The sequence below is a fragment of the Dinoponera quadriceps genome, unplaced genomic scaffold (genome assembly GCF_001313825.1).
Source record: "Dinoponera quadriceps isolate SergipeBrazil2010 unplaced genomic scaffold, ASM131382v1 scaffold2167, whole genome shotgun sequence".
Classification (NCBI taxonomy): Eukaryota; Metazoa; Arthropoda; class Insecta; order Hymenoptera; family Formicidae; genus Dinoponera; species Dinoponera quadriceps.
The window spans coordinates 1,416,870-1,444,184 of record NW_014556702.1 but is presented as its reverse complement, the minus strand read 5'-3'; the positions used below and the strand labels follow the sequence as shown (position 1 = coordinate 1,444,184).

General features: G+C 46.4%; 1 protein-coding gene across 6 annotated transcripts in view; it reads left to right on the top strand.

Annotated features, from left to right (window-relative positions):
* The window catches only part of LOC106747999, a 28,963-nt gene extending 2,552 nt beyond the window's left edge, over positions 1 to 26,411 (top strand). Inside the window, exons 3-13 of one of the 6 annotated variants that reach the window (XM_014626120.1) lie at positions 888 to 1,083; positions 2,013 to 2,177; positions 12,875 to 13,002; positions 13,136 to 13,261; positions 14,370 to 14,724; positions 15,125 to 15,296; positions 15,447 to 15,546; positions 15,784 to 15,958; positions 16,054 to 16,197; positions 17,435 to 17,683; positions 18,572 to 26,411. In XM_014626120.1, coding sequence (XP_014481606.1) covers positions 888 to 1,083; positions 2,013 to 2,177; positions 12,875 to 13,002; positions 13,136 to 13,261; positions 14,370 to 14,724; positions 15,125 to 15,296; positions 15,447 to 15,546; positions 15,784 to 15,958; positions 16,054 to 16,197; positions 17,435 to 17,683; positions 18,572 to 23,058 — 6,297 coding nt within the window. In that variant the 3' untranslated portion in view covers positions 23,059 to 26,411. Of the gene's footprint in view, positions 1 to 887; positions 1,084 to 2,012; positions 2,178 to 7,865; positions 8,344 to 10,426; positions 10,750 to 12,274; positions 12,310 to 12,874; positions 13,003 to 13,135; positions 13,262 to 14,369; positions 14,725 to 15,124; positions 15,297 to 15,446; positions 15,547 to 15,783; positions 15,959 to 16,053; positions 16,198 to 17,434; positions 17,684 to 18,571 lie in introns of those variants that run through there. The other 5 variants (XM_014626125.1, XM_014626122.1, XM_014626121.1 and 2 more) reach the window with 5 other exon arrangements.
* Positions 26,412 to 27,315: the final 904 nt, after the last annotated feature.

The window sequence follows — 27,315 nt, the reverse complement described above, 5'->3', positions numbered from 1 at the left end:
TGTTCCTCTTCTTAAGGAATATGTCATTTTATTATTTATTTCTTTTATTCATTTTATACGATTATATGAAAAATGAACAAAGCAGAACATGGGGTCGTACCCAACCCTATTTTCCTGGATATTTGAAGATTCATTTTGTCTTTAGAGGGTTAATTTAATATAAGATGAATATGTTGGAAAATAACACAAATATGATGTGAAACGTTAACATAATCATATAATGTTTATAGTATGTTAATCAACATTGAAATATAAAATGTGTTATTCTAACACTTATATATGTTGAATATCGACTCAACACAAAAAAAAATATATACATATATATTGAGACAACATGAACACAATATGTTAAATTAACTGATATTAAAAATTTAACATAGAAATGTTAACAAGGACCGGTTTTAACACAAGTACAAAATGTTTTTTACTTTAGTAGTATACGCGGGAGTTGGGATACGTACTCGTTTCTTTTGGGACGATTGGACTTCTCTCCGGGGAGAGGAGACTCGAAATTTATTCATTAATAAAATATGCGACCGGGGTGTGGTCTCGGTAAAAACGTAGTAAAATGTCCGCTGTTCCTCGTAACATAGAACATTAGGCAGACGTTGAGAATAATACAGGCGACGGATTCAGAGGGTAGTACTTATAACGGAACTCTTAATACAATAATCCCACGAGGAAGCAGCGGTGGGAGTAGCCATTGTCGAGGCAACGACATTAGGCAGAACGGACAGGATAATGCGAGGTCTTTGCAACTTTTCTCCTCGGTTTGCACGGGTCTACGTCATCGTTAGCGTTACTTTGTGTCAGTTCCCCCCTCGCTTTTACCATGTGAAAGCACCTGAGTGTGTCTCGGGTAAAATCATCCGGCGATCGTATTTCAGGTGTATCCGCCACCTCTGCGCTGCTCGCCGCCGCGGGAAGAAATCGCGATTACCTCGCTGGTGGATCAGCTACTGTTGGACATTTATGGCATTCCGATGGGCGACAGAGGACGTTCGGAAAGCGATTCAACGGCTTCGTCCTTGAAACCACGCCCGCAACATCAATATCTGCAGAAAGCCCGTCTGCTATTGAAAAGTAAGATAATTCAATGCGCGCGCCGGATAAATAGGCGGCGCACGGCGTCGCGGAAAAATAGGCACGTGTGAAAGCTCACATCCATCTTGATGATTGAAATTCCCGGTAATAAGAAACGAGCCGCATTATGGCCGGCGACACCTGAGCGCCTGCGGCGGAATAAATGTTCCTTCGCGACGACGTCGAGAATAAGAGGGCGTAAAATAGAACGCGCGTAAACGCGCGATCGTTCTCCGTTGGTTCACGCGCGATGAATGCGCGGCGTGTAAATTAAGCGATACGATACAATCGATCGGTTAAATTGCAAGAGCTTGAAGAGGTGAAATTACGTTTTCCGAGGAAAGAAGCGCTGCAGCAATAACGAAGAAGGTACTCGGTGCATCTCCGCTTACCAACGTCGGCGGAGCTTTTCGGGAAACGGAAGGGGCGGCGAATTGGCTTGCGCGCGTTTTCTCCTTCCGCTTTTCCCGTAATAACGTTATTATTATTCCCCGGATTATCGACGGTCTTGCAAATTTCTTCCCAAGATTTCTCGATACCGCGCAACCTTTGACTTCATGAATAATGCAATCGCTCGCGTAGCCGCTTGCCGCGATTGTAAAGGCCGCGCGGTCGCTCACGGGTGTGCTGGCAATATAATGCGCGCTTTTGTGCTTTTTCGCGCTTTCAGGCTTTTCAAATTAACCGCGTTCTAACGAGATGAGACAATGACGGAGAAAACGGCGGCTTTACGTGTATATCCTCTGCGGGGCTGCGCGAGACAAAGGCGAACGTAATATAGAAGTGTTATTAAATTCCCCGCTGTTGCGTACTTAAAATCTCCGGCGTCGGTCTCTGGATATTAAATTTTGCTTATTGAAGAGCGCGCGTCTATGAGTAATCTTTCACTTAACGAACGCGACCGCCACAAAGGTTAATTCTGTACGCAGGAGAGGACGAACTGCAGATCTTGCTGGTGACACTGCGCGACCACATCGTTCACACAGGCGGCCTGCTTATTCGCCAGCTGCGCCGAAAGGATTATCTCACTGCCAAACGTGATAAACAGTGCGATATCATTACGGCCTATCTGCAAGCGCTCAGCGCCAAGCGATGTGAGTAAACGCCCCACTTTGAACGCCTTCGCGTCTGAGCTTTTCAATAAACCCGGCTTTAATGCACGAAGCTTGTCGCGCGATAAGCGCTGGAATTTTGCAACATCGCACAAAACCTCAGGTTACACCGCACGATATAAATCATTTAGGTGTGTATTCTCATTAATATGAGGCTTATTAAGCTCGTCTGAGTGCTCATTATAGATGAGTGGTGCTGCAAGCCCCATCGACGTAATGCTAACTGACACGCGTCAGTTCGCATAATTACCTCGCATTAGTGGGCGAAATTAATCAGCAACGTGGAGGAACGATCAATCAACTTTTCAGCGGAAGCGGGACAAAACTAGCTTCCGAATGCAGGTTATCCCATGTCGCTGCTGCTTTTTTATACGGAGATATCGGCGAGCGGCGAATCCTTTGACGGGGACTTAGATCCGACGTCAATGCTGCGCGCCGTCGAGGTGTCAGGTGCGCGACGCGGGCGTATTACAATGTGCCCACGGGCGCGTCGCCGCTCGGTGGTAAAGGCCACGCGCCGCCGGTCGGCGGTGAGAGATCTGCACGCCTCTTTCGAAAATTTTCATATCCTCGAACGTATCTCGGCGAGAAATTGACGTACCAGCGTGAAACAAACGCCATTCTTCTCGGTATCTCGCGCAGCGCGCGCTTATGCGCGTCGCACAAGCTCTCGTCATGACACTTGTTCGCGTGTAAATAGCGTTTGGGATTTTTTAGCGTGTAAAGTTTCGCGCGCATATATTTCGCTCGAAAAATCCCCGGACAGTTGATCACTTTTTCCCAAACGGTGCACTCCGTGACTCCGAAACCCGAAGCGGTATCGCGCAATTAACGTCGTTCGATTGAACGATCGCATAAAAAGTTTATCTTTGGCATTTGCCGGAAGTTTTTCTACGAAATGCACGTTGATTGCATGCAATATTTGTAGAAGAAAGGATTCGCCAGGAATGAAATAAATGGCTTAATCTCGCTGAGTCTCTGACTTTGCAACGAAATTCATTACGTTTGCAACTTTAAAAGGGCTCGCGATGTGATGGGGAAATAACGCTGTATCTCCGGTGATGATGTAAAATTTTCATCATGCCGGCAAGAAAGTCACCTTTTCGGACAACGGAAACATTTTTCAAGGATGCCGAGAGGTGCTCGATAGCTCTTAAGGATACTGAAAACGGATCAAAAATTTATAGAGCAACGTAAAAATGGTAGTTCTGGGAAAAGCAGCTTACCGCCCGCGCTGGAAATATTCTATGAAAGCTGTTAAAAGATGTAAAAACATTGCCGGGGCATTTTTGTGTGTTTCTTGAACGCTCATGAAGCTGCAATTTTTATAAGACACTCTAGAACACATGCCGAGACACTCAATAAATATTCAACGAAAATATCGGTACAAATTAATATATAAAATAGATAATATAACAAGCAAGACAGTCGAGAGTACGTGAGTTACGTTATATTTTCAAATTTGTTGCTCATTCACGCATAATAAACGATTGCACGTCACATTAAAGCGACACGTTCTTCTTAATCTCATTGCGACGAGGAAAAAGATAATGTAACTATCGTAAATTCCCCTTTTAACTTGTAAATGCGATTTTCTTTTACGAGAAAAACACGCTGAAAATACGAGAGACCTCAAGTCTGATAGGGAATTAATGCAATTTAAGTATTTCTCGCTTCTGTTAAATTTTCCCCTCGGAGTAAGCGAGAAGTTTCGAGCAGTTCATTTCAGAATAATTTCTCGGCTGAACCTTACGGCGAGCTTCAACAGCGGGGTCTTTAAGAAATACAATTAAAAAATATTAGGCGAGTTTCTCCGTAGAAAATTTTACAGCTAGGTTCACGTTAGACGTATCTATCATACGACGTTGTTATCCGACACTTCTCCGTTGTCGTCCTCTCATCCGTCTCAGCACGAGAAATTCTCCAACGTTCTGCGTGTTATCGTATCACGTTCACGGTGCTCTCAAGCAAAAGTGACGTGTTGTACGAGCGCGAGCAAGAAAAGAGGCGAACGAAGCATAGTCGAGATAATCCTCGAGACTGTCTGTCGGGCGTCGCGAAGAAATCGCGACGTCGTCAAGTTTCGTCGTGACCGCGAAGAAGCCGGCTTTCATATGCGGCGATGCGGTGATCAATAATTAGACTTTGCCGCGTCCGCCGGAGTGAGCACGCATGCTCCGCTCGCGGGGCGCGCACGGACGGAGTTCCTACGTGGCATCATTGATAAAGTTCGATGCTGTTGCGTCCGCCGGCCGGATGTATGCGAAACTTTCTTCGTCGTCGGTTCTCCAGCGATGAATTACCAGCGTTTAACCGGTGCGATGAACTCTCTCTCGTGGGATTACGCGATGAAGAGTACGCGAGTATGAGAGGCGCGCTTCAGGTCGCGAAGGCGCAATTTCGTCGTAGACGTTTCTCTCGCGAAGGAACTTTGCGAGCCGGCACGTCCGTCGTTTTGTACAAACATGACGACGACGACGATGTGCACGCTGCGTTCGGCGATGTATGCCTTTGTAGGAGGGCGATGTACACAATGACGTGTAATCCCGAGAGAAAAAGTATTCCTTGCAAAAATATACCGAGTTCATCGGAGAGTTCCCGGTGCAATTTTACAAACGCACAAATATTCACGTTAATCGTTATGATCAGCATTATTAACGAATCGTAAGTCGCATTACTCCATTAGATTTCTCGTTGACGATTGAAATTTTTTCTGAATCAGACTGACCCAAAAGAGAGAACAGAGGGTGAGAAAGAGTAGAATTTACTTACTTTTGACCTCACATCATACTTGACACGGCCGTACGTAAGTGACGCGTCACTTTTAACAGATGACGTCTCCAATACTATGTCTTGAATCGCATCGACGCTGTGTAGCCCGCGATATATTGATTTTACGTATTTTCGAACGACCTACCATTATTCCTATACTGGAGAAGATAGATTCAACACTTCGGTCCAGCGTGCGAATATTACCCGTGAACTTTCCATGTCATTAACCTACGCTAAAAGCGTAACGACCGTCCTCGCGCAGAATGTACGTGTAACGAGCTGCGCGATGCGGAAACTCGTGCTGATGATCGAAACGATTATTACGAATTGCCGGAATCGCGTTTTCCATAATGCGACGCTTGTAACGATAGATTGCGCGCAATGGTGGGTAATTGGTCGTAAGCATTCAAAGTATACAAAGTTTTACGCGATTTTATACGAGTGAATGTGTTACAAAACGCCCGTGCGCTATGAGCTTGAAATTTAAAGAAATCCAAAAGATAAGCTCGGGATGGCATAATGATGAAAAATATAAGGAGGAAAATATAAGGTTCATGTCACTCGCGGCGTTAAAGTCCTCTATTTTTTCCGCGAGATGAAAAATAATTGCTCTAAAGAAAAAAAGAGCAAAGATAGGGAAATGCAGAATAAAATACGACGGTCGATATTTTCTTGCTCTCGCATCACATCTCTTCGGGGCATTTCGATTATCTTTCAAACGTAAAATGTAAGCAATTTATTTAAGCAAGCAAAGCTTAAATAAACTTGCTACACGAAATACACTCGTGTACCACCGCGAAATACGAAGTGACTTCCCGCAGGCGTCGTTCCATTGCTCCAACTTATCGAAGGATTGCAGTTTCAACAGTAAAATTGTGGTTTTTATCTCTGATTAGTGTCCATTGAAGTCCGTGCTGGCTGATTACTGACTAGCCGTTACTAATAAACGGCAGCTCGGTATGCCGCGCGGATTGAACTTGATCGAATTGGGTCGAATCAGGAGACGCATATCCTTTCATCCGTGGTGACGTGTCGCCGAGTTGAGATTCGCGACAGGAAACTCCACGTGCCTCGAGATTTCTCGATCATAAAATGGAAATATCTCGTTACCGGTAACAAATGCGAACCATCATCTATTTTGCATGCGAACACAGCGGCAACGTTCATAATAACGTCCGTAGCATGAAATACAACGCAATAAAGTATTAACGCGTGCCCTGAAATATGCATTCTTGCGCTTTCAACGCTCTCTTGCAACTTTTGCCGAGATGTTTTCTTCATTATCCAGACAATCGAGCGAATTATGGATTTCGAACGACTGATCGAACGAGACAGACACGCGATTCAGCGGATACGCATTCGTCAGCTTCGACTTCTTGTAACGGTGTTAACTATTTTGAGCGACCCGCAGAAGTGAGGACGTCGCGACTCTCGATATTTCATCGATGAAGTGACCTATTTCTACCTTTTTCTGGGACCACAAATAAAAATAAAGAAATCATGTCAGTTTCTGCGTTGTTTTTTCTGCAATTCAATCGTGTCACGTTTTATTGGTGTTGTATAATGACAGTTGAGAAATATCTCCGATACTTTTCACGGCTTCGATTGTCATCCGTCGCGAAGGTCTATAAGTTTTGCGTACGAGCGAGGCCATATAGGGCGAAGTTCCTATAATAACGTAGAACCTTCGAGGTTTAATCCTCACGTTCACTTGATCTAATAATCCATCCCTGTGCGAGATTATATATTAGATAAGCTTGCGTTACGCCGTTCCACTTAATCGAGGCCTGCAGCCATTAATCTACTTACGGATGAGCTATTCAGCGTGGTAAAAATTTAATTGCCCGTAGGTCGCCGTATCATATGTCGGTATTTATTACATACGCGCGATTACAAACGTTACGACATCGAGGATCGATTTATCCTTCTTAAGTAGTTGTAGCATAAAATGAGTTTTTTTTAAGAATTCGTTGAAACTTGCACTATATGTAGATTTAACCATGACTTAATTATTAGTGTAATTAAAGAAAACGATTTACCATTCGAAAGCTGAAATATTCGCGACCGAAGTAGAAGAAAAAGTCCTACAAAAATCAAGACGAAGTCAAAATGATGTATCATTTTGACATAATTTCGACGTCGTTTTTATTTTTTGTTCTACTTGCGAACTGAAAATGACACTTTTTATATGTGTTCTTTGAGGTTAACGTGCTATTTTTAAATTCCATTTTTAACTTCTCTTAAATCACATTTAAGATTTTTATAGTTTTATAAACTTTATACCTTAAAATAACGACTGAGTCTTCAAGGAATTCTCAGGCCAACTACAAAGTCGCCGGAGAGATCAATGAAATTATTTTCAATACGAGATATCACACGAAATTTTGTAAAAAAAAAAAAGAAAAAAACCGCAGCCGCTGTGCGCGCCTCTAATTGTATGCCGAGTCGGTCGTCAATCAGACTTAATATTCCTGACATTTACCGTTCCACTGTTAATCCCACTATTAATCCGCGAACACGGATGCGCGATTGTTTTTCTCATATATAGTCGCGCGCGTTCAAGGGTTGGCTCGGGCGCCGAGCAACCCCCGCGACAGTGTGTGAAAAAAAAATGTTTCGGACGGAGCCACCGAATGTTCGGAACGCCTCGTAACTACGCGCGTACGTTAAAAAAAAAAAGCCGAGTTTTCTCGATAATTGGAGAGGGTGCCGGAGCGGAGTTTCGAACGTATTTTTTCCCCACTCTTTTTGTTCCGACGTTGAGTAGAAGCACGGGGGTGAAACGACGCCAGGTGGGAAGCTGGGGATACGAGAGGCGCATGCGTTGTCACGGGAGTGGCACCATGTAGAATCGCTAGAACGGCCGCGTCGAGCTGGGACGACGGTTCGCGGAACAACGACAGTTGTGCAGGCTTCCACGAGGCAGCCACCCCTCGTGGCTAACCCCCTCACCGTCGTTACGTTGGGGGTTTGTGCGCGCGCGCGCGCACGTCGCTTTGTACGCCGTCGTCGTTCAGCTGACTCGACGCACTCTCGCCGCGCACGAAGACGTTCCTCCAGGTGTTTCGGGACAGCTGTCGTCGGACACGCCGCGAGGTCCTCGGGACGATCGAGTGCGGTGTGACCGAGGAGTGCGATCTCGAGTGAGCGGAACGAAGACACGTTCGCGTTTCCGGTGTCCCATATCAAGTGCCGCCGAGATGCACGTCGGTGGGCTCGTTCGCTCGCGGTGCATTCCGGAGAGCCGCGCCGCCTCCTCGTAGTGCGTGCCACCAGCGAGGTGCGTCTAAGTGGTGGTGGTGTCGCGCTGCAGAATCGACGACGACGATTGCTGGCGGGGTAGCCGCGCTGTCGATTCTGTTCTTCGGTAAAGATGGTACGATCCAGTGACACGCTAATTTCGCCGACGTAGTCTCGATGGTTGTAGCGCCTTCGCTCGCGACGCCCGCCTTCCGTCGCGGGTAAATAACGCGCTCGAGTCTTCACCGTCGCGATTTACGTGAGAGCAACAATGCGCCTGGCGGACGTTTAAATCCCGGCTGCTTTTCGGACGTGTGTTTCATGCGGCTGAATCCGTGTATTAGGTCAGCTTCTTTCCTCTCACGTGAGAACAGGCCTGATACCTTAGCTTCTAGAACAACCCGCGTCGGCATTCGATTGGGCGGACAGAGGGAAGAGGAAAGAGTGGTGCGAAGGGATAGGAGAAGCGCAGCTGGGAATCAGACGAACTTCCTTGCAACGCGCTTATCGATCAAAGTTCAATCGCGTTCGGGGAAATCGGAGAAATCGCCGATGTGCGGGTTTCTGCGATCGAGTCGACCCCGATCGAGAGCGGTTGTGGTCGATTTGTTTCAATTAAACCGTGCGCACGTATCGGTGCTTCGTTGATTGCCGCGATTTGCCCCGCATATCTTACGTCGGAGCCGCTTTCTGATTCCGGATCTGCGTTTCCGCAATACGGATTGATTGAGCGCCTGACATTCGCCGAGACAATGCGAGGGGCCGAAAGTCGCGGTCAATCAATGCGCGCTTCTTCGGATTTCCGGAGCGAAATTACGCAGATTCAATCGGGAACCTCCTCCCCAAGTTCGTCCTCCGCGTAGCTTCGGATTTAGCCCCGCCGTATTTATAGACGAGTTGGCTTAACGTCGCACCTGGTGACGAGAGAAAGCCGGTCACGCTTTCATCAATGAAACATTCATGATGCATTTAGATTCGACAAATACTCGCGAATAGCGGAAGGTTCGATTTTAATCACCGGACTCGTCGGTTCAGCTCTGATCGCTGAGCTGTTATCAGCCGTCCGATGTCCGTTTTTAGGTAATATCGAGGGACGGAAATTACGGCAGTGTAGAATCTCGGTCACGACAAGCGTGACTGATTTCAAGCGCGCACGCACGAAACGAATAGTTCTCGGCGCGAAAATCGCGGCCTCCCGCGCGAGAGATCTCACGAATTCCCCCCGTAAACTAATTCCATTACCCCGACCGTGGCTGCACTTAAAGTGCATCCGATAATTTTGCGCAACGTTTAATTGAAAGGAAACGATTGCCCGTCGCGAGACGAACCGACAGAGATTTCAACGACGAAGAGAGCCGGAGAGCCCGCGAGTGTCCGCATACATTTTCTTAATTGCGCCCTAATCGACCGGTCGCGATCGGATTAACCGGCCGAGCATTTTATCGGTTTCGCCGCAACCGCCGTCGCTGTAAAAATCGATGTCGCTATCTGGCCACCCTTATCTGTACTTCGCTACCGCGATAAAACAGCTCGCGATTACTTGCCGCGTTTTTTACACAGATCCATGTACGCCTACTCGAATGTTTTAAAGGCTCGAACTGCATAATTATTTTGGGCGTTAAATCGCACGCTAACGCGATGTAAATAATGAGTACGTGCTATCGATGTCCTAAATAATGAAATTATGTGAGAGAACCTTCCGCGATCTACATAGACGCGCGTATATTATACGCGTGACGTAGTGCGTGGGCATCTACATTGTGCTGCTTGTAACAGGTGGTACAGCTCTATAGATACGGCGAGAGAAAGAGGGAGAGAGAAACAGACAGATAGAGAAAGAGACAGATAGATAGATAGAGAGAGAGAGAGAGAGAGAGAGGAAGAGAGCTGACAAGAGTGTTTCCACAATTTTGCCGAATCTCCAGCCGGCGCGAATTTTATTTGATATACAGCTCGCGAGCGCGGAATCTGTCACACTTAATTAATGCATTACGTACTCAGTATTTCATAAAGTCTCCGCATTATCGACGAATCACACGTACGACAAGAATTGCTACGCTCTGTTAACGAATTTGATAACAATCGATGCCGACGTTGTTGTGTTCTCACGTGTACAAATCGAATTCCGCTTCCACGGATACTTGTAACGATCAATGAGATTAGCGGACTTTAGATGTTATTAGCTCGCGAACGCGACTAAGTCAACGGATCGACCGGCCTTTTCAGAGTCGTAGTAAGAATAACGCGCCTCATCGGAAGGGAGCATCGCGAGACGTAGTCGAGAGTGAGAAGGATATCGCGCGGATAAACCGAGGAACGGCCGATCATGAATCACGAGAACGGCTGAGGGCAGTATGCGCGCGCTACGACAAGAGGCGGCAGAGGTGAAAGTGAAAACGACGATGAAGAAGAAAGAGTGGCGCTTCTAATTGGAGGATGAACGGATTTTTCAACTCCCTGAAAAACCTCGCGTCCGGTGGCGCGTACGCTGGCGGCTCTGCCTCGAGATACGAGGAGCTGGAAGGTGAAACGACTGGCTCCTGTAAATCTATCTCTATATTTCGCATGCTAATGTCTCCCCCGTGCGTGGCACGTGGCACTGGCGTAGTCGGGAGCCCCGTAATGCAGGACCTCCACGCGCGCGACCTACGTGAGCGCGCTAAATGTTCGTAAATTAGGTTCTCCTAAGTGACGCTCGCAACAGCACAAATTACTGCACGTCTGAACGTTATAATGTTAACTTGATATACTTTGAGAGAGAGAGAGAGAGAGAGAACTATGTGGCTCGACGCGCTTTGTTGTCAATCGCGGAACACGCGGTTATTTTCACCCTTCAAGCACACAAAGTACGCACGCCGCGTAATTAACGAGCTTATTTCGTTGCCTCATGAAGAACGTTACATGTAAATTGTTTTTCCCCGGCAAAAATATAAGATACAAAAAGTACGGGTGGAGAAAATAATATGTAACAAATAATATATATAACAAAATGAGCAAACGAGGATGCTGTTTGTTTAACGAAACGCTAACGAGAAAATCACACGCGTTTGTATCATACGCGTTTATAATTAATTGTTATTTACTTGGATTTCTGCAAAATCACGGTTTAGTACGGTGAGCACGCGCAAAATTGGAACGGATATTGCGCATTCGCCGCAATTTTCGCGCGGAAAGCGACTCGCGCGTTTCGAGTTACCGGCGCTCTCTGTCCACGCTGCGGAGTATCCATAAAATGTAGCGCACGGCGTATTTAATTTGCAGCTAACTCGACGAACGTTGTATTATCCCCACGTTACTTCGTCGTAGCGATACGATATATGACTACGTCCTTACGTGTAATTTGTAAGCCACCTCGACCATGAATTTCACGCATCGTATACTTGAGTCAGTTTTGCGGGCGGGCATGTCGAGATGCAAATTCTAACGGGGACGCGCAGGAGTTTCTGTTTATTTAGCCGCAGCAGCGCGTGGCAAATAATTGGTTTCGTCGTTACGTTCCGCAATTTCCGAGAATATACACGTGTCTAAACAAAAGACGGAGCGACGGAACATGTAACGCAATCGGCGATAATCCGCGAGTACCAGACGCGCGCGCGCGTTCGTCTCGGCAGGCGAAGCACAAATTGTTGCAAGAGCGAATTATATTTATTTCATGGGCCAGAGCTCGTTTAGCCGCCGCGCTTTATTCAGACATTAATCGAATTCCACTGTAAATCGAGCCAAGCTCGCTCACTCGTAGATGACAATAAGCGATATTGCCGTCGTCGCACCGATTCATTCGTGCAGAAATTGGATATTTTCGAGCTTCGGCGCGTTCCATGCCCAACACGTGCAGCACTCACGCCGGCGGGAATGCGCGGAAAATCGTGTTCATCCGGTATACCGCGTGTGTATGTATCCTCGGAATTTTTTTCTAATTAATTATTTCTACTCGGGCTGTCCTAACGGCGACTCACTTCGCGCGGGGTTGTCATGGAAACGATCATGCAACGACCCCTCCGTTTAATAAATGTTAAAGGCGACTGAGCCTGCTTTACTTTGCGACTTCGTCAGTCGTTCGTGCTCGATCGAACAGGTCGCACTGGCTGCTGCAACTTTGACAGTTAAGTATTCAGTCGTCGATTCGAGCCGAACGCTACGACGTTTGCGCACTCACTTCAATTAGACTTTCTCCGAGTGCCCCCGTTTAGACTTAAATCAAACAAGCGATTTTCCACGCTTCCGTCGTTCGACGGCGTCAAGTTTCCCCCTAGGAAACGTTTTCCACGTCGACTCGGTGCTAAAGAGTCGTGACTTCTGAAATTACCACGCACCGTTTATAATGCTTAAATATTTACTTATGGGAAGAAAGAACTAATTTCCACAGCTAGAAATTAGCTATCCATAATATAATATAATGCAACTGAAATTTAGTTACCGGTTTTGTTTAGTTAACAAACGTAATTTTGAGCCGCGGAAGCTAATTTTATGATTATATTCGTAGTCGGAAAAAAGAATTAACTCCTATAGCTAAAAACTAAGTCTGTTGACTAAATTTCAATTTTCATTGTATTATATGGATAACTAGTTTTTAGCTATTGGAACTTTGTTCCTTTTTTCCCGCGCTGCTACCACTACTATTCATTCAGCGTAGCGCGAAGTTTTTCTCACGGATTTCTGAATTTCAGTCGAAGACACGAAAATGAGGTTCAGTCTGACTCCACAGCCGGGGGAGAGTGGTTTCATACAATGGCTAGACGCGATGAAGATGGTCGCCAGGTTGCAAGGAGGGATACCGCCAGAATTCCGGAAAAGAGTGCGTGTCGCGCTGATTATTTGCCCGTAATAATTGCGAATAGCGACTAACAATAAAGAGAGAGAGAGAGAGTAGCTCCCGTACGTTTGCGAACGTGAACATCTATAAGTGAACGTCTGATGTTTTTCCGCAGTTGTGGCTGACGCTGGCGGAACGTCATCTGGAACAACGAGGCGTAGATTGGAAGCAGGCCGAGAAGGTCTGTTTCAACGAGTGGAGTAATCCCGACGACGAAGAGCTCGGCATACAAATCGTGAAAGTACGTGCCTACAGTATTGTCTAAATACACTCAGCCGGTAGCATTAACGTCGACGTCGACGCCAGGGCGCAAATGATTTATGCGAAGGGCCCGCGGAAGCCTTCCTCGTCCGCATACTGTAGCGAACGTTAACAAACATCAATGTCGGTCGCTCCCACACTGTGTCTCTTATTTTTATTCTCGATATTCTTCCACCTCGATTCCCCCTGCTTCCTCGCAAGAATTCAAGCTTCTTGTCGGCACAGAAACTGTGTGTGTGTGTGTATGTGTCTATGTATTTTTCTTTTGCACATCGATGACATCATCCTGTCGACATGCGCTCGCAGTTTGTCGTGCTATCTCCGAAATGAAGGGCGACCCGGTTAATTCCACGAGAACGTCTCCGGACGCTCAGCTCTCCGCGAGGAGTATTTACGGAGAGACAACGGCGCATTTACTCCGATGCATCTTGCCGTTCCTCGAGAGAAAGAGGGAAACAGGAACGGGAAAAACATCGGGGAAAGTAACTGCGCGCTGGTTCGTGACGCGTGACGCTCTAAAGGAGATGAAAGGCGAACAGCTAAAAATTAGAACCGGTGCGATTTAGATCAATGCGAACGCCGTCGTGCAAATTGGTACATGAGTCGGCCTTCTAAAAATATCCGCAATCCGATACCCATTTGGTCGCGTCCGCTTATATCAGCTTCGCGCCCGCATTTATAGAGCAAACGCTCTTAGTTCTAATTATTATTAATTACACTCAAGTAAGCCCGGTGATCGTCCATCACCGTAATGACGAGTAATTAACCCTCGACGATTGCTTTTGTAATTAATGCCCGCCCACGTGTTTTACCCTCGCGTGAAGCCTTTCCTCATTCGAGTTGACATCCGTTGCTCTCCCGTCCGTTCGTCCGTTCATTTCCACTTCTCGACGATCTCCCGGCAGACTGATTATCTGTTCGATATGATGAGAATTCAACCAATTCCGAGATAGATCATGAAAAGAACGGGACTCGTCGAAATTATATGATAAATAATTTATAGGCGATAGACAGATACGATTACACCGATCGTCTCGACAAGGCAATCTCCGGTCGGGCTCGTCGATAAAGGATGTTACAATTCGCAGGATCTGCACAGGACAGGCTGCAGCCTGTTCTGCGGGGCTGCCGGCCGCGACAATCAGGCGGTGCTCCGTCGGGTCCTGCTCGGCTTCGCCCGATGGAACAAGTCCGTCGGCTATTGCCAAGGCCTCAACGTCCTGGCCGCCTTGGTGTTGCAAGTGATGGACCGTGCGGAGTCCTCGGCCGTGAAGGTGATGATATACTTGATAGAAGGCGTCCTGCCGGAGGGCTACTTCGCCGATAATCTCCGCGGCCTGTCCGTGGACATGGCGGTGTTTCGGGATCTCTTGCGCTCGAGGCTACCGAAGTTGTCCAAGCATCTCGAGGCGCTGCAGAGCGACGCGAAGGACAAAGCGACGGGTGAGGGCGATAAAACAAATACTCGGGAGACCGGATGAGAGTAAGAAATACAGGGAGACGAGGCAAACCCCCCGGAATTACCGGAGAGATTGGGACACGCGTAGTCTCGCCGAACGTGTATCCAAACGCGGCTTCGACAGTAATAACAAAGTTCTCTTGCGTAAATATTCCCAAGACACAAAGACCCTCCTTCGAGCGGCATCCCGGTAAGAAATAGTTGAAACTGACGCGTCGATCGGTTTTCGTGCGGAAGGCGCGTGTCTAGCTGTTGTAGAGCGTATCATTTATCGCAGGGCCCGTCAATCACCGAATGATTTAATTCAATTCGACCGCGCACCGTGTCATTATCACACCTTTCTCGATCGTTATGGACGATTAGTGATCCCGCGTCGCTTTTCAGGCAGCAGCTATGAGCCGCCGCTCACGAATGTGTTCACTATGCAATGGTTCCTCACGCTCTTCTGCCACTGCTTACCGCAGGAAGCGGTGCTTCGTGTCTGGGATCTGATATTTCTCGAAGGTGATGAAGTACTCCTTAGAACGGCGCTCGCTATCTGGGAAGGCCTCTCCGAGTGAGTTCAGAATTCAAATCGAGCTCATTATTAAAATTACGCATTCGAGCCCGTAATGTTTTCGATAAGCTTGTGTGTGTGTGTGTGTGTGTTGTGTGTATGTGTGCGCGAGCGACGAGTAGATAAAGTAACAATTAATCGCTCTTGCAGTCGCATAATGACCGTGACGTCAGCGGACGAGTTCTACAGCATAATGGGAGTACTTACGCGAGAGATGCTTGAATTCACCGACACGAACAATCTCATAAAGGTTGGACATAACCGATTACAGTATATACAAAGTGGTCGGTAATGACGATGCAGCCGAGTGTCATCGGGAGATTGATTACGTTCTAAGCTTCCTTCGGAATATATCATTCTCGCGCTAAATCAATTCGTTTTGCGACGAGGAATTCGTATTATTTCCATTACCGCATTATCAGTTTACTGTTTTGCGTACTTATATAAGCAACATAATTGATTTCTTTGCGGTTGTTCACTTCGATAGAACATCGTCAGCATGGGACCTTTGCACGGTGTGACAAGTTTGAGGGAAAAGCATCGATACAATATCACACCGTGGGCGCGCAAGCTGAGTGACGACGATGACAGCGAAACGGAAGAAGATGAGAGGCTGGCTGTGGCGGCTGCCATGTTCAACATGGCCCAGCGTATAAAGAAAGGTGAATGTCGTTCGGGAAAATCCGAGAGTATCCTTGACAATGCCTAAATCAAGAGCGCGACGGCTACGTGTTCAGGATCGATTTTATATTTTCAGATCGTCTACCTGCGACAATAGGAGCGTTACAAGCGATGGCGCCCAGCAGCGATCGGGAACGCCTTGCCCTAGATATTAGCACGCTGAAGCAGCAATATGCAAAACTGCGAGAGCGGCAGCGGCAAGCGCACATAATACTTTCTGGTAATGACAAACGGATAGAAAAAGCTTCGCGTGCTCTCGTATAATTGCGTAATGTGAATTAAAAGAGAATCAATCTCTCTCTTCCACGAAAAGGAAAAAAAGAAAGTGAAGGAATGAATTATTAAAGAATTTACCCGAACGCAAGATTTAAAAAGCAAATTCAATTATCCTCAGAATTTCGAAATTTATATTTCAACACGCAGTTCCTCGTTAATTTACAATTTGTGATTATCTATTATGCAAGGATTTATTCATTTCACCGTGAGAAGGATGAATTGCCATACGATCATAAATTAGTCATATCAAGTACGGCATTATAATGCAGGCACCGTAATGCTCATGCGCATTACGGTTTTGCAACAATTTCTCCATTGTTATTGCTGTTCCGAATGATCGAAAGGTTACTGCGCGTAACATTGGCGTTCTACGGAAAATGGGGTTGCGCGTTTCCAGCGTGCACTTTTACGATCGACCCGACCTGTGCGTAATTCTGACATAGACATTTCACGAGGAAAAGTTTAATTGGCATACGTTGGTATACTTTGAGTGGCAATACGTTCGACACGGTCACTTTTTCGCTCGCCGACAACTCTCGGTCATTCCATATTCATGAGTGGAACGCACCGGACTCAACATCCACGTTTACGGTTTACATGCCGCTGTCATATTTCGACCCGCGTGAGAACACACGATAGTCACGCCGTGACCTTTGAGGATGTTATGACCTATCACGTAAAAACCGTGGGCTGCAACTCCATGCGCGTCAACCCGAAGTAGCCACTTCGCAGAGCCCCTCGATGGCCGAAGGAAACTTGCGCGGTCGGTAAAGTTTAATTGGCATACGTCGATATACTTCGAAGGGAAATCAGATTTCCGTCCGAAGCGAACTCGGGACTTTGCGGACTTATGTGACTCTTGAAATCGATATCTTGAAATATATGAATTATAACGAGGGAACGCAGCTGAGCCTGTAGTTATGCAAACCGAGAGTGTCCATTAGCAGTAAAGAAGTAAAGAACAAGAAAGAGAAAATAGCGTAACTGCAGACTGTTGTAAATTAACTGTATTTCCTTCCTCCAGAGTAAAGGAGAATTTAATACCGAAAGTGTCGCTCCTTGTGCAACAGGCACAATTTGTTATAGCACACGTAGAGACTGCTAGGATTATCTTTCAACCTTATGGGATAACAAAATAAGTATCACTCTTGTTCTAACCGACTCATTGTGTTCTAACGCAGCCGCGTGCGCGAGACAGACCATGGTACCTCCGCCCACTTCCACGGCCATGAATCATCTGTTAGTGGGCAAAAATGCCCTCGTAAGTGGAAAGAATCGGCCATTGAGTCTGCCGTCTGCCACTGCCACGTCGAAGTTACGACCGGCGGCCCTTCACAGCCCGAGAAGTCAAAGCCGCAGGGAGAGACAAGGTGTCACGCTTCACTGGAAAGACACGAAGAGGCCGAAACAAAGAGCCGGCGACGCTGGCGGTAAGTACGATTAAATATTAAACAAGTCGCTGGAAAATCGTTATAAAAACACCATTAAAAATATATCCGCAAAATGTTGTCGAAATGTCTAAAAATAATTTTTCAACAAAATAATGTCTGCTTCCTACAAAAGAGATATTTACGATATAAAATATGAAATGTACAAGACATTAAGAATATATACGTGTGTGCAAAGATTAAACAATTAACTCTTTTTAAAAAGATATATATGCACAATGAATATTGAAGATATTATAAGATTTAAGAGCACGTAATCTATTTAGTAATTGAATAAATTTAGTATTCCGCGCATTTATTTTTTCTCGAAAAACTTGACCGAAATTTATGAAAATCCACATCAAAGTGCACAGCAACAATAAGGATCGATATTTATAATAACTATTTGATCGATCCTGTGGTATGCCGATTACTATACTGACCTACCTATGGCAAGTGCATCGCGGCAGAGAGTAACGTAGAACCTTCATCCACCGATGGTAACTTTCGCGCCGTATTATAGCGTTTATCAAACGTCGGGACTTCGAGCTACCGCGAGAAATGCAATCAACCACCTGTTCCACGTTCGATACTAGCGAGCGCAAGTATTGACGCGCAGGTGTGGCGGATAGGGTCAACATCCGGTTTCACATCTTCCCTCGCGGAGTCGCCTCCCTATCGTAGGATTGTTTTCTGCGGAACGCGTTTTTAGGACTTAACACGGTCGCAACATTCTCAGAACGTTATCTCTTTATCAGCTAATGATTCCCACTATCGATAGCGTTAATTGTTATCTTAGTCTCTGAGATTGATCGTTAATTAATTAGAGGACCGTTCTATATAATCTGCCGATAACCTGTTTGATTAATATATCTTACTTTACTATTACAGATGCGGAGGCCTTCAGCAGCGCGTTTTTACAATCACCTCCTGAAACGTCCTCGGTGACGTCACCCAGCCGAGGTGCCGTCGATAGCGACAGTGACAGCACGTCGACGGAGCTGTGCGACGAGCCGGACCGCCTGAGTGACGTCGATAGCGAGGAGCTTACGTCAGCATCCGAGTCTTACGTCATGGATGACGAGAGGCATTCTCGTGTTGAGAGTTCGTCGACCTCGGGCAGCACACCTGTACGCTCATATGCGAAGGGCGAGCCGACCGCAACGACGATAACGACGACGACAACGACGACGACGACGACGACAACGATCGAGGAACCACGGATAGAGCCGGTTCTCGGGATCGAACGCAGCGACGAATCCCTAACTGAAATCTCAATCGCCAAGATCACCGATCAAATACGAAGGCTCTCAGCGGAAGATGACAATAATACGACGGTTCCTCAGATATTGAGCGCACGCGACAACGACGAGCTGTCAGTGGGCGATTTCTCGGTTCAGACATCACAGCCGAAGGAAACTGAATCGAAGTCACGGGATTCTATTGACTATACGTTCGGCGAGGACAAGACGAGATCGTCGTCGAAGACTGTCGCTAGTTACGATTACTTAAGCCTTAATTCTAATCTCGTCGAGGAGAAGACGGACGACAGTCTGACGCGCCGAACGGATCTTTTGAAGCACCTGGAAGAGAAAGAAAAAGCCGTTCGGGCTAACAGCGAAGACGGCACGAGCCTTAAGACGATTATCATGGAAAGTACCACGAGCATATTACTGGATAGTTCTAAAGTATTGGAACAACCGAGCATCTCTTTAGATAGGAATTACGATAAATTCATCACGAACTTAGACGTGGACGACAAGACCTCGGAATCCCCTTCAAGATTCTCTAACAAGGTTTATCTAACTTTAAAGAGCGATTTTGACTCGAGCGATATCACGAAGAGCGAGGACATTGCGAGCAGTAGAGCCTTAGATGTCACAGCGGAACGGCCGTTTTACACCCAGAGATACGTCGTAGGCCACCTACCGATCTCCCCGATAACGATCGATAGCAAACTGACGAAAATATCGCACGACGTGCATAACGTCGCGTTAAACCCAGAAGATCCAACGAGTTCCGAAGCGATTTCAAAGAGAGACACCTTTATTGGCGACAAGCAGCCGACAATACAGACAAAATCGTACTCCGACCTGAAGAAGAGCCCGAAGTCTCCGGAGAGCACCAAGTCCTTCAGCTCCGGAGAGACCATGGGTCCCGACTCGAAGCCCTCCAGCCTGACGGCGAGCCCGAAAACGCCGGTGAGATCGAACTCGCGCGACTTCGTGATAGACAAGTCGTCGGTCTGCTCGTCGATCAGCTCGGACTCCAAGACTTTGATCCTTCATTCCGTGGGCTCGGATCTCGTGCACGACAGCCCACGGCCGATCGTGAAGAAGACGTCCTATGAAAAGTCGAGTCCGTCGACTCCGATCAGTACGGATTCCTTGAAAAACAAGTCGGACGCCAGCCCGAAGTTGGTGATCAGCAGTTCCAGCGACTCGTGTAGCCCGAGCAAAGTCAAGTCTTCCGAGAAGTCGTTCAGTTCGGATCTGCAGTCGCCTGTGAGTGCCAACTCCATAAGGTACACCACGAGCTACAGTAAACGCGGCCAAGATAACGTGTCTTCGGACTCGCCGGCCGACCCGAGCACCTCGCCATTCTACCCCATCGCGAATCCTAATCAAAAGACACCGTCGCCGTACGGCATGGGCAAACGAAGATGCAGCGTGGATAGCGCTGACACGTCGCCCGATTTGAGATCGATCAGCTCAAAGGACTCGACCAAATTGTCGGGCTATCAGTCGAAACTGGATCCCACCGCGAAACCGATCGAGATGGCTAAGGAAAGCGTGGTCAGCGATGTAGTTTGCGAGAGGAGCGATCTGTTCGTTAGACCGCAATTCGGTCTGAGCTCAGAGCCGAGCGCACACGCTGAACTAAGTTACACAGCGAGGGAGAAGAGTAGAACCGAGCCGGGCCCTTACGAATCGATCGGCGGCGGCGAGTCGTATCACAAGTGCGGAGACTTCGCAGACGACAATGCGGACGATCCACTATCTGAGAAGGACGTGGTGCCTCAATTACCGCATGAAAAGCTTGACAAGCACTATCTGAATTACAATTACAGACGCAGAGATCGGTCGAGGTTGACCGAGAGGAGTTCCAGCAGTTTAGAAAGCAGATTCACGGATCTGAAGTCGTCCACCTCTGCCGACGAATTCAACACGACCATGGCAAAGAAGCGATCCAGCGACATCCTAGAGGATATGAAGCATTTGGAAGCGAAGGCCTTCAGCGACGGATCGCCCGATACGAATATGTTGTCGAAGAAGACAAGTGACATCTGGGAAGACATGAAGAATCTGGAAGCGAGACGGCAAGACACCTTCAGCAATTCAGCGAGCGGTTTTTCGAAACGGCGACTGGAGATACCGGATATCAATATAACGAGCGAAGGCAGGAAGTCTTACGTGGTGCATCCGAGAATTAACATCGACGAAAACAGCGACAGTATATTGAAGAGTATAACATGCAACAAGGACAACGGCGACTCAGATGACGGCAGGGAATCAAAGGTGGGCGTGTGGACGAAGGTAAAGCCGCGGAAGAAAGGCGACAACGGGCGCAGAAGTAGCGACAGGGCGTTGAAGATTATTCAGGAAAATTCAGCCATACTGCACAAGATTCTAGCTTGCCAAGCGAAGAAACGTCTGCCGGACCTCGAGGAGATATCGAAGGAGATCACCATCAGTCCGATAAACGAGGAGATCTCCAAGATATTCAGCCCGATCCTCGAGAAGATGGGTTTGAACGAGCACGAGATCAACGAGGAGCTGGCCAGAATCAATTTCAAGGACTTCGATAGCATGAGCGCGACCAGCGTGTCGGAGTTCGACGCTAAGATCAACGACGAGCTGTCGAAGCTCTCCCTCATCGACGACATGGAGCAAATCGATCACCTCGACGTGGACGAGGTCTACCTGGACACTCGGGAGGCGCTTATAGATCACAAGATAAACGAGGAGTTCTCCAAATTGCTGGCCAACTACGAAGAAGAGTCGCCGCCGAGTATGATCAACCTGGAGAAAGGCTCATCCAGCCAGAACATGAGCGAGATGGAGGGCCTCGATCTCACCAGCATCTCGACGAACGTGTTCTCCTACCAATCCTCCAACGACTCGATCGAAACTAGAAGCGACTTGGAATCCGCGCACGATACGGCCGCGATTCAGCCCGAGAGGTTTCCATACTCGACGTCGAAGGCGACGTACGAGCATGATATGTCGCCCAAGAGCGACATAGATATCTATAGGGAACTGGAGAAGCTCGACAAGATCTCATCCGTGCATATTTTGCCGGAAAGCCCCCTGAAAATACCACCGAAGCGACTGTCCCCGATCATGTACGACGCCGCGCCTTACCCGGAAGTACCGGCCACAACGAGATACGCGGTATCCAAAACAAGCCCGTTCGATACGTCGCCGTTGAAGAGCACTTACGAGCCTTACAAAAGCTTCGAGTTTGCGAGTAGGATATCGCCACGGGAGAATCCCTACACCGCTTACGAAAAGCCGGGCGACGCTGAACTCGAGTATACCGATCCCAAGCCGAAGATTTCCCTCGACACATACGACCTACACCCGAAGATACCGATATTGTCGAAGGAATCGTTGGAGTTTCGTGTGAGGTACGATGATGAGAAGCCGAGGCAGAGTAGTGGCGAGTACACGACGACTGTCCAGGACGGCAGATCGACGGTCTCCCTGAACACGACGACCTCGTATTACGGTAAGGATAACAACAAGGCGGTCACGCCGACGAAGTACGGTAGCAAAGAGGAAAAACGACTGGACATCGGCGAGTATTCCAGCGAGTACAAGTCGGACAGATCGGATCTGCTGCGTCACAAGTATGGCACCTTGTCCCCGAAGGAATACTCTCACGTTCGAAGCACGGATTACGACAAACCTTCGTGTGCGTTACCGAACGTGATGATGGAATCGGAGCCGGATATCGGTTCGTATCTACCGACGAGGCACCGCGACTACAACGCGTTGTCGTCCAATCGTCAATACCGAGATCAGTATTTCCCACCCAGCCCGAACCACTACACCTCGAAACTCTCCCCGGATCTGACGGAAGAGGTGAAGAGGCCTGCGGTCTTGCGTTCGGAATCACCGAGTAAAATCGTCGCCGGCAAGTACACGGATCTGGCCAGCAAGGGATCGAACTGTTACAAGAAGTCAACGTTGAGTCTCGGCAGCATAGAAAACGCGGAGAAGAGCGACGAGAACGCCGACAGCAGTCCGAGCCCGAAGGCGCACTTCAGTCCTTTCCCCGTTAGAAATAACTCTAGAAAGCCTAAAGAATTGACGCTGAAGTTGGGCCTCTATTCGCCGAAGAGTTCCGAGTACGGGCAACTGAAGAAGTCATAGTGCTCAGTGACTCGTCGAGACGGCCGAGCTCCCAATTTACTTCACGGAAATTCGCGCGCGAGTCGCATCGCCGTTGCGAAAGGGGACATTCGTATTCGTTAGTCAATCGTTTCGATAGATCCTTACACTTTAAGCGAAAGGGAGCGTCGTACACCGCGACGATGCGCGTTTCGGTGCGAGTCGATTTTCCGAATTTTAACAAAGTGGGCCTAAATCGTCGCCTAATCATTCCTAGATCGTGATTCTCTCGATACTGTTAGACAAATTAGGTGACGTAAGCTTAATTAAGTAGTAACGTAGATTTAAGACGACGATTAAATGAAATAGAGTTGTGAAAGTTTCTTTATCTTCTCAGTGCTCGGTCGCGCGAATAGTTACAGATTACTACGAATGATTTGCTTCTTCTTTTCTTCTTCGCCAAATGGCATGCGAGTTGGACTCTTTTCGGCGGAGATCTAATGCTACGTATAAATAAATAATGCAAAAAAAAAAGAAAACGAATATACAGATTGCATCGCGTAATGTAATCGCGATAAGTGCGAAATAATATATCTCCATGAATGCAATTAAATTTGGGAATATTGCTGAAATAATACGTCGTGCGTTGTTGACACGATTACGAAATGGCAAATCCCGGGCAAAGCAGATTAATGATAAATCCAATTTCCACATCCGGTCGCATGTATACCCGCTTTCTCTCACCTTTATTTCATCACTAAAGGACAACTCTGCGCACTTCACTGATATTCGAGTATTCGCGTTCATTCAGAGTGACGTTTAAACGAAGTTCGAGAAACTTCGCGCACACTTTACTCTAATGTTCTTATAACACTTGAAACTGTCGCATAAATATAATTGCTAAATTTACGATGAAATGCCTTCGAATCCCTCCAGTTGTCAACTATGCCAAAACTTTTCCTACTTGAGACGACTTCCAAACCTATTGCGATACCTGTCATAAACTAACGCTTAACTAAGAGTATCTTATGCAACGCCCTTCTCGCATCCTCTTAATTGTGCCATACTACAGCAGAGTATTGCGAGGCGATACATTGGAAATGAACGAAACTTCGCGACGAGCACCTGTGGTATGACAGAATTCTCCCGAGCGATATAAGCGATATAAGCGATATAAGAGAGAGAGAGAGAGAGAGAGAGACACGATGTAAATTGATAAAAATTGTCAGGATGGAGCTTAATTTTTTGATATATGTTTGCGCAAAACTGATCGTACGAATATACTTCTAAGCGAATTGTGCACTACAAATTAGATGGTAAAGGGAAGGCGTAAATTGTATATATATATAATCCTCCATCTATATTGTATTACATGTTACAAAGCAACTTTAAGGGGTCCTTCAGAATCTTTTTATATAAAATAAAAGTAGTATTTTTAGAGATGTTTCTAATAAGAAGTATACATACACTATATTGCAGTATTGAGAGCCGGCTTGCTTAAATGGGCAGCAGCTTAAGTGCGAATAGAAACAAGCCTGTTGCTACAATTTCGAGTCCTTGCTCACACGAACGGCTTCAATTCAAGATCACGAGACGAGGTAAATCGCGCATTAAGGGGACACGCATGGGACATTTTTCTATTTTATCGTAGCGATTCGAATGTTTCGCTGTCATCGAGATATTTAACCGATCGGTTTACAGCGTGCTTGAAAAAGTTAAGGGAACGCTTCAGTAACTCGCTTGTACAGTGTGCGGAAAGATCGCTGTATAGTTCATTCCTCATCACCTCATAATTTTTCACATCGATGTACTAAGAACCCGACGCAGTTTTACGGTTAGCCTACTAAAATATTTCCAAAGATCATTTGGAGAATATTTGCCCAATCATCTGTGATAGAATTTAGAGAACGAAAACACACGCGTGTTATGACTTGAGAACGCTGTAATACGACTCAAGCTATTGATTATTTCACGCATTGTTTCACCGACATATATAATTTAACGACAAATTAATTTCAAACATTGATTTCTTTCATATTGTATCTGAAAATGAGAGATGTAATAATGTTCTAAGATTTCAATTAAAATCTCCACCAACGATTATGCATACTTATATATGCTATAATTATACGCGTATTTTTAAAATCGGAAATTATTATTATTATTATCCGAGAAATCGTGTAATCTCGGAATTCACAATGTAGTTGTTGAATAATTTTCCAGGAAGATACGTCATCCTACCGAAGAAAAATTCAGCTCACTTTCCGCTCAACATTCTCCCTCACATCCATTTTACCTGATGACAACATTACACTTGTCAATTGCAAGCGTGCGACATATTATTGTGTAAGGAACTATCGATAAAGAAAGCAAACTTCCAGCGTATGCATATGACAAAATTTGCCGAAATTTTTTCTCACCCGACGGAGTTGAAACGGAGTTTCTCTTGCGTGATAATATCTTGCCTGATTTATTAACGAATACCACTGCACACGCGCAGGTGGCACCTGGTAAATATATTTTTACGCGCACGTTATATTACCCTCTTCAGAACGCATCACACACACCTTGGGACTTGAGCGCACAGAGAGAATACGGTATCAATTTTGTTCCGTTTGTCGCATTGAATTCAGGAAATACGGTTGCATTCAGGAAATCCGAAAGTAGTTTCAGATGCCTGTGAAATCCAGAAAGTATTCGCGAAGATGCTGAAACGGGGCGACTAAGCGTTTAAATACAAAAATATAGCCTGTACGATAAATAAGAAAATAGTTAATTGCTATATCGGATAAATTATAGTAGATAAAACCGCATCGTTGCGCACTGTTGCTAATGTTACACGAGTTGTTGGTGTCGCGTTCCGCGCTCCTTCATCATCATCCCGCGTCCGAGGAGATTAGGTTCACTTTGTTAAACGCTTAACCTGGGGGAATAAAACTGCTCGAGACAATATATGTGTGTGTATGCACTCTCTCGGTTCAGTTTCACGACGTTACTCAAGTTTCTCAGACGGGGGCATTTTTTCGATACTTCTCGAACGACGCCGTTATACGTTGCAATCTAGACAAATGAATAGCGTTTTTCTACCGGATCGAGACGGCGGGATCGATCGATCAGAACTCAAGGCAAGACGATGCGCATAACTCGGACGGAGATATCTAGCTAGTGGCGAGCGAGCGAAACGCAAATACTATCGATGGGCCCTCATTCAGATGGAAAAAGTGGTATATTTAAAGATTAAGAGCGTGTACGAAATTGTTACGTGACGTTTTGCGAAAGATTATTGTATATACGTGACGAATACGAGTCGTGCCAGATATAAGACTGTATATTTGAAACGCATATAGAATGGTAAGTCGTTATGGATAAAGAAACTGAATAAAATATATTGAGAAAGCGAAACGACCACGGCGTGTGCGTGTTAATTGTCACACCGGACACCACACGGAGGAAACAAATTTTACTAGAAGAGCAAATTGTTTATTAATATAGTGACAGCGAAAAAAAATTTGTTTGGATAACAAAAAAATCTGTTGGGACAACGGAAAAATTGGTTAAGAATATCAGTTTCTATTTGCTGGATATAGACAGTAAAATAATTTGGTTATGCCAATTAATATAAATTTTATTACAGTTGCAATGACGTTGTGCTACAACAGCAAAATCATTTTTTCCCTGTAACAAATCTTGCTGTCACTATATTAACAAACAATTTTCTGTTCCAGCAAAACTTATTTTCTCTGTGCGAGGAGATCGTCGAGGTCGCAACGATTGACTCTCACGAAGCGCGAGAAGAAACTTGCCCACGCGCTTGCACATAACGTTCTCTTAACGATATAAAATTCTCGAAGCCGTTTTTTGCAGCTGTTACTTCCGTACTCCGCCTTCGCGAAGAGGGTACCTCGATTAGCGGACATTTTCGATCCGGTGATAACGCCGCGCAATAATAATAACTTTTTGTATCCGCTTTTTGCGTTTATCCCTTGCGCTTTTATTTGAATGCGCAACGGAGCTCCGACGTTGGGGAAATCGATCGCACCATTATAGAGAACCCTGAAGAAGTCGCGTTCTATAAACGCACGATAACGACACTCCGCGTTCCCGCAAAAATAAAAGAACTAAAACAAAAATACACACTCTCTCGCATTGCCGCGCGTCGCGCGAAGGGCCTCGACGGTCCGATTACCGTTCGCAAAACTGCTCGCTCTCCCCGCAACGGCCGCGTACTCGTGCTCGAGTGGACATTTCATTTCGCTAACGTGATTACACGCACTCGTGCGTCGAGAATTGCGGATTCAT